We start from the raw sequence: 8,258 nt of genomic DNA on the forward strand, positions 1-8,258 counted from the left end.
GATGACTTTTTTTTCTTTTTGTTTTCTGATTGCTCCTCAACAAAGTTTTCCAGAAACACTTGCTTTTTTGGCTACTAAAACTGATCATTTTGGATTTATAATATGCTAGGCATTTCCTAGTCATCCACCCCACCCAATGTACTCAAATTTATAGTAAATATAATTGATGGTTTGATGATTCAGTGTTATAAAATACCCACTGTTATTATTTTGAATTTGGATTTTATGGCTTAGTAGTGCAGTTATAAAAAGGCATTTAAAAAGGAAAAATACAAACAGTAGCAATAACAAAACCTTAATTTAAAACCTCTTTATCTCTTTTAATATTTAAATGAGCAGAAATAAAAAACATTCCTGTTAAGTGTGAACCTTGTAGATAATCTAGGTTTCTACTAAAAGGGTGTGTAGAATATGAAGTAACTCTTACATCTGTCAAGAGAACAGACTGTAAGGAATGATAGTAGGTAATGAACTATCTGATTTGCTAAAGACTTTCCATTTGTTACCCACAGTCAAGGCCAAGTGTAATCACACGTGGTAACCCTCACCTTAGGAGTCCATTACAAGTGCAATAACAGACTATGATTCAAGTTCTCACGAAGTGTTAAGCTGCCACTTGAAAGATGAAACATATTGATATTTCGAAAATATTTTGCAGGAAGAAACTGTTTGCTTAGATTCCGAGACAGATGAACATATTAACTGGTTCCAGCAGGAATATATGAAAACAGAAAAGAACTGGAAAGAAATTGATAAGAGGATGAGTCAGACTTTGGAAATAAGAAGAAAGTTGATTGGCAGCAGAACACCTCTGAAGGACGTTCTTAAAATGTTTCCTTTCCTGAAGTGCCCTTATCAGGTATCTTTATTTGCTTATGATATTCTCTAATTTTAATGTCCAAATGGATTTTCTTTTCTTTTGGAGTATAACAGCACTATGTAGCAAATGGTGGGTGTGAATCTCAGTAGGGTGTGTGAGACTCCACAGGCTGTAACTGGGACCATTTGGTAAGAATTTCTGGAGCCATATTCTAATAACATACACTGCCTGCCTTCAGATTTAAAGATTTCCCTGTCATTGAACATACTGGGGAGGCTGGATGGACCACTACTTAGGGGTGTTTTGACAGTGTGAAACATTTTCCCTTTGCATACATTTAGACAATCAAGATAGTTTACTAAGGAACTGTTAGTCTGCAGCATTACTCAAAATCCATTTCCTTTATGATCCCAAATAACTTTATAAAGTGGAATATATGAAATTTAACAAATAAATCAAATACCCTTCCATTTAGTTTACTTACAGGGGCCTTTAAATGGTCCTATCACAATCTTAGTGTAATGTTAGCTGAGTACATAATGAAAGATTCATTGAAGTTTTTACCTGGGAACACATTTCATGGAAGAATTCTGTGGGCGCAATCAACTGTTTGGAAAATAAAAGTTATCCATGTTATTTTTCCTCCACAAAATGAAAAAGAACTTGCCTGCATATTTTATTTTCATAATCATGCCTATAGCAAACATCTGAGTGCTTACTACATAGGGGGCGTATTTTCGGTGCTTCACACAGATTATTTTATCTGTTTGTCTCTCAGCAACACTACCTTAGTTATTGGTTGTTTTCTCTTCATCTTTGGGTTGCTAGCAAGAGTAATAGCCAGGAGGCTTTGGCTATTTCAAGAGTACACCAGATTGACACACTTAACAATATATTGTTTTAAAGCCAAACCTTGTCAAACTGACAGCCCATAAACTCCGTAAGTGTAAGGAGCATATTTTAAACATGTTAGTAGTTCTCCAAGTGCCTTGCAGAATATTGTGTGTGCAATACAAATGAAATATTGATTTTTTTTTTTTTTTTGAATGCTGAATGAGTTAGTGAATGGTGGGTGTCTTTGTCTGGACTGCTGTAACAAAAATATCATGGACTGGGTGGTTTATAAACAACAGAAATTTATTTCTCAATAGCTCTGGGGTTGGGGTAGTCCAAGATCAAGACACTGGCGGGTTTGGTGTCTGACAGTCTGCTTTCTGGTTCATGAACGGCACTCTCTAGCTCTCATTTCACCGGCTGAAGGGGCAGCGTAGCTATCTGGGGACTCTTTTACAAAGGCAGGAATCCCATTTATGAAAGTTCCACCCTCATAACCCGTCCCCTCTCAAAGGCCCCATGTCTTCATTCCATCACATAGGGCATTAGGTTTAACATATGAATTCTGGGGGGACATAAGCATTCAGCCTACAGCAGTTGGTGAGACTGTCTGGACACCGACGCTGCAGCCTTAGGAGGTCTTCATGGGCGTGTGGCCTGCACAGGTTTAGTGATTCAAAGAGATAAGCTATGGTTCAGCAGCCTTTCAATGAATGGTAGAAGAGAATGAATCTGAGTCAGGGATAGAGCAGGTTTTAGACCTAAGACTGGGTGTCTCGTGTTTTGTCTTAGGTCTCTTTTTTTCCCATTCCCTCAGGCATTTCACTCGTTATATCCAAAATATGGATTGGGATATGGTTTTTGTAATGACTGTGTTACTGAATGAATAAAGTTGTCTATCTGTTGTTTTAAACAAAAGGGTTGAACGTTTCCGCTTTCTTCAGGAAGTGCCTGTCTAGGCCTTAGCCAGCCAGCTGGGATTCACAATATTTATAAGACCCTTGTTGTGCTTCCTAAAACAAAAGCAAGCTCAACCTAACTTACAAACGCCCAGCTAACAAACAATCCCTAGAGCAGGACAGCTGCCCCTGCTCCAAACTACTCCCACCACTTGTTGCTGCCATTGTGAAGCCCTGTGAGCCTAGGGAGCTTGTGCGCACAGGTGTGGCGGAAGAGAAGCAGCCAGCATGGGACATTGGACTGGAGAGTTTACATGGATCCTTCATCACCACCTGCATTCATCACCCTCCTCCCCTCAAAACACATTCTTTGAACAGAAAATCAGAATGATATTTAGGAACAAAGATTTTAGCCCTAAGTATACTCATAGCTACAGAGGTGTTATTGCTCTATAATTTCTCACAGAACAAAGCCAGGATATATACCTTTGCATAGGTGTACATGTGTGTGCGCACACACACACACACACATACACACAAAATCTGTATCTGTTCATATATCCATATAGCCATGAGGTTGCATTTATACCTTCAAGTCCAACCCAAACCAGAGGGCTTATTCTAATTGACTCCTTTTCCATACATTCTGACTCACTTTAACAGTACCCATTGGTACCCATTATCCTCAATGTTTTTACTTATTTGTGTCACCTTCCTCAATCCTCATACAGCCAAACTCCTGGTCATGAATGATCAGCCACAGAAAAGTTCCTTTCTCCACACTCCATGTTTTGTCTCCCAGGTTACTAATCTTAATCCACTTTTTTTTTTCTTGTTATTCAGAATAATTTCTATTGCTCTATCTTCAAGTTCATGAAACTTTTCTGTTTCCCACATGCATTTCCCTATTTGGTGATGTTTTCATTTCAGTAAATGTTATTTTCGAATTGAATTTCAATTTGATTTTTTACATATATATGTATATATCCCATTTCTCTGTTGAGATGCCCCACAGTGATGATACATGGAATTCACTGGACTTACCATGTTCCCCACTATCCTCGATTAGTGGTCCACTGAAGGTTGCCTAATAAGAGAGCCACCATGCCTTTATGAGAATGTGCATTCCAGTTTTCTGATAACTACTTTTGGACCTAGTCTTTGGGCAACTGATGATCTACCAAAATGTTCAAGAAATGATGAGACCCCATGGGTAGTATGTAACTCTTCTTTACAGAGTTTTAGGGAAAGAGATGAGTACTTTGATTCCTACCAGTGTGAGTGATGATGAATTGTCTTATAAAGCCACCCTTAAAAAAAAAAAAAAGTGGGGTGGGGCACCTGGGTGGCTCAGTGTCAAATAAATAAATAAAAATCTTTAAAAAAAAGTGGGGAGAAAGGCAAGGGAAACAAAGGCAAAAATGAACTATTGGGACTTCATCAAGATAAAAAGGTTTTGCACAACAAAGGAAAGTTGACAAAACCAAAAAACAACTGACAGAATGAGAGAAGATCTTTGCAAATGACATATCAGATAAAGGGCTAGTATCCAAAATCTATTAAGAACTTACCAAACTCAAGACCCAAGGAATAAATAATCCAATTAAGAAATGGGCAGAAGACACGAACAGACATTTCTCCAAAGATGTACAAATGGCCAATAGACACATGAATAAGTGCTCCATATTGCTCAGCATCAGGGAAATAAAAATAAAAACCACAGTGAAAGACCACCTCACTAGTCAGAATGGCTTAAATTAACAAATCAGGAAATGACAGATTTTGGCAAGGATGTGGAGAAAGGGGAACCCTCTTACACTGTTGGTGGGAATGCATGCTGGTGCAGCCACTCTGGACAACAGGAGTTTCCTCAAAAAGTTGAAAATAGAGTTATTCTATGACCCAGCAATTGCACTACTGGGTATTTACCCCAAAGATACAAATGTAGTGATCTGAAGGGGCACGTGCTCCCCAGTGTTTATAGTAGCAATGTCCACAAAAGCCAAACAATGGAAAGAGCCCAGATGTCCGACAGATGAACAGATAAAGAAGATGTGGTACACACACACACACACACACACACACACACACAAGAATATTATACAGCCATTAAAAATGAAATCTTGCCATTTGCAATGACATGGATGGAACTAGAGGGGATAATGCTTAGGGAAATAAGTCAGTCAGTGAAAGACAATTATCACATGATCTCACTGATATGTGGAATTTAAGAAACAAAACAGGATCACCGGCGAAGAAAGGAAAAATAAAACAAGATGAAAACAGAGAGGGAGACAAACCATAAGAGACTCTTAATCGTAGGAAACAAACTGAGGGTTTCTGGAAGGAAGGGGAGTGGGGGGATGGGGTAACTGGTGATGGACATTAGGAGGGCATGTGACGTAATGAACACTGGGTGTAAGACTGATGAATCACAGACCTGTACCATTGAAACGAATAATACATTATATGTAATTAATTGAATTTAACATTTAAAAAGTTTAATTAAAAAAACAGTGGGGAGGCTCCAGTGGTGGTGGAATTCTTGGACGAGGAGAAATTGGGCAGTGGCAGGAAAAGGTGGTTTTGAGTAAAGGGGTTCCCATACATGTAAACTGGTTTTGCTTTTACTTTGTAATCAGATTGCCTACACCTGTTTCTCATCACTTACTTTTGTCTCTAAAGCTCTCCTCTTTCGAACACTATGGTTAGGTATTTTTAAAATTTTGCTTCCTAAGATCTAACAGTTTTCTTATTTTGCTCTTGTTGCACACCACCTAAAGAAATACAAGGTCCTACAATCTTAGCTGGAAGCCGAATAGCCAAAATACGCATATATCGTTGAACCCTCATTTAGATGAGCCTGTGCAAAGTTTTAATTCTATGGGTATAGAAGTTTGCTATGTCCATTATTTATCTTATTTATCCTATTCATTTCAGATATTTTTCCCCTCCTCTGTCTTTAAATCTTTACTCCTCCACTAAAGCTACTCAGATACCTTGTATATATTTTGAACTAGCATTCAAAGCTTAATATAAGCCTAAAGAGTTATTTACTCCTTACATTCTATACATTAGCTTTTCTTGTGACCTTTTTCTTCTTTTTCCTAGATGTTCAGAGAATTCCAACTTCTTACGAGAACAGATATTTATAAGAAAATAAAGCACATTTTGGAATCCTATTCAGAAAATATACTGACTTCTTTTTCAGTGATGGACAATCCAATCAATATTGCATTGCAAGAAAAAATGAAACAGCACACAGATGAAGAAATGTTGAAACGTTAGTAAACTTGGGTCTCGGGCTCAGTTACCTGGATAATTTGGGATAATTAGAAAAGCTCTGTTTTAGAAATAAGTAATTCAGTGAAACAACATGCAGGATGAAAAAAATTCTCAAATAGGGCAAGTTGAGGTACAGAATTGAAAGTACACTTGAGGGGCACCTGGGTGGCTCAGTGGGTTAAGCCGCTGCCTTCAGCTCAGGTCATGATCTCAGGGTCCTGGGATCGAGTCCCGCGTCGGGCTCTCTGCTCAGCAGGGAGCCTGCTTCCCTCTCTCTCTCTCTCTCTCTCTCTCTCTCTGCCTGCCTCTCTGCCTACTTGTGATCTCTCTCTGTCAAATAAATAGATAAAATAAGTGAAATCTTAAAAAAAAAAAAGAGTAAGTACACTTGATCCTGTAAAATTATATTTAGGGGAACTAGAAAGCTGTTAGTGTCATAATACACATCATGAGGTAAAACATGCTAAAATCTTCCTGGCTGATGGACAGAGAGTACAGGGCTCTTATCTTCTGGCCATGACTTGGAGGGCAGAACAGGAGATCCGGTTTTTATTAGATGGCAGTGTTGGTTAAATAGTTGTGAAACACTGATGCAATAAAGTTGGTTTATTCTCTGTAGAAGGAAATGACTAAACGAACAAACAAACAAAAATCCATGTTTAAAAACTGGCTTTTGCTTATAGTTGGCAAAACCTTATTTTCACTTGGACTTTAAGCATATTTGTTTTGGCAGATCTGAAGATGACAGCCACATGTTTGCTTCTACCAGATGTTTTTGGGGATGATCCCAGCCTTTTTGTCATTGTGAATGAGAAGGTATGCAGTATGTCAGTGATCACTGGGTTTGACGTTCCACATTTCATATAATTTATTTGAAAACAGGGTGGTGGTCTCTTTTGAAGTACGGTTTCATCATATTTACAAATATGCTGCACTACGACAAGTTCATTTACTGTAATATCATGGTTAAATTGAGGCACGTTTTATTATTTAGCTATTATCCACATCACAGAGTGTTGAGTCTATTATCTATTATTTCAGGTGCAAGTTTCCACACCCGTGTTAGAAGTCAAGAACCCTTTCAATGTCGATGTCTGCGAATTTTCTTTGTATTTAGAAAAAGAGAAGCTCACAAAGGTAGATGACTGTATTACAGCCTTGGCTGCCCTCATTGCTGCCTTCCATGTATTTGGAGTTGAGTGTCCAAGAAGACTGTCCCAAACCCTCAACTTCCTAGAGACACTGATTTTTGATATGCCCAGTCCGTGTTTTCCTTCTATGAAAGAAAAGGAAAAGGAAGTAGGATTTCAACACCCAGTCACTTAATGGCATGCCAAATATCGCATCAGAATTAATCTCTGAGACATCTAAAATTTTATTAAAAAAATTGTTTTGACTTAGCGTTATAGTAGAAGTAGGTATTAGAAAATTGTCTTGTCTCAAAGATGCAAATGGATTTCAGTACCTTCTATCTTTATGCTTAGATACTGAAAATTCTTTGTGAAATTCTGTAATAAAATACTATGTTAAAGAGCTGTTGGAGTTCTAAGAAATTCAATGATCCAAGCTACACTTTTTTAAAAAAAAATATTTATTTATTTTTTTCTGAGTGAGAGTGCACACATACACAAGTGGGAGGGACAGAGGGAGAAGGAAAAATAATCTCAAGCAGACTCTGCACTGAGTGTGGAGCCCAATGCAGGGCTTGATCTCATCACCCTGAGATCCCAAGCTGAGCCAAATCTAGAGATGGGCGCTTAACTGACTGTGTTACCTAGGTGCCCCAAGAGCTACACTTTCTAGGGTGCCTTAGCTTTTGAAAGACCCTCCACTTCAGATAACTCAAGTCCTTTGATAAGGGTAATCACATCTCACACTTGGCCCAATATATGCACCCTTGGAAGACTCGATACCCAGGAGCTGTACATTTGTGTCCTGTGGGCTGCCTCTGTGGTCTGAATATGGCTTGGAAACATTTTGGTCTTGAACATTTTAAGAAGATGCACATACTCCCCAGTTCTTTTTCCTCCAGCTGACCTGCCTGGTCCCAGGCATTTTGGTTTCCTTCAGCCACATTTGTTGAGAACAAAGGCTGCTTCATTCCTGAGGTCTCACTGCTAGCTGACCTCGCTGGCCTAGGTTTTGATCGCCTGTGACCTGTGTAGTCTTCCACTGCTTCCCTCCCTTGACACACAGTGATGGCCCCGTTCTTGTCTCATATCATCCTACTTTTCCCTGGCTTTGACGTCAGGTGTTGGTGTGAGCCCTGGCTGCTGTTCGGATTTGTTAGATCTGTAATATGGACCTGGTTTTCCCCTCCCAGAGCCTTCTGGGCACCAGTTTCTAGTGTTTGGCTTGGCCCCTTCCTAGACTTGCTCTGTTGCCTATCTCTGAAGTCCAGGTCCTGATGGCCTCATCCA

General features: G+C 39.1%; 1 protein-coding gene across 3 annotated transcripts in view; it reads left to right on the forward strand.

Moving 5' to 3' along the window:
• Positions 1–7,364, forward strand: part of SAMD3 (sterile alpha motif domain containing 3) — a 52,988-nt gene extending 45,624 nt beyond the window's left edge. For all 3 annotated transcript variants that reach the window (XM_044249040.1, XM_044249047.1, XM_044249057.1), the window contains exons 7-10: positions 659–859; positions 5,665–5,836; positions 6,572–6,654; positions 6,880–7,364. In XM_044249040.1, coding sequence (XP_044104975.1) covers positions 659–859; positions 5,665–5,836; positions 6,572–6,654; positions 6,880–7,164 — 741 coding nt within the window. In that variant the 3' untranslated portion in view covers positions 7,165–7,364. The remainder of the gene's footprint in view (positions 1–658; positions 860–5,664; positions 5,837–6,571; positions 6,655–6,879) is intronic.
• The last annotated feature ends 894 nt before the right edge of the window (positions 7,365–8,258 follow it).

This window comes from Neovison vison, chromosome 1 (assembly GCF_020171115.1).
Source record: "Neovison vison isolate M4711 chromosome 1, ASM_NN_V1, whole genome shotgun sequence".
NCBI classification, from domain to species: domain Eukaryota; kingdom Metazoa; phylum Chordata; class Mammalia; order Carnivora; family Mustelidae; genus Neogale; species Neogale vison.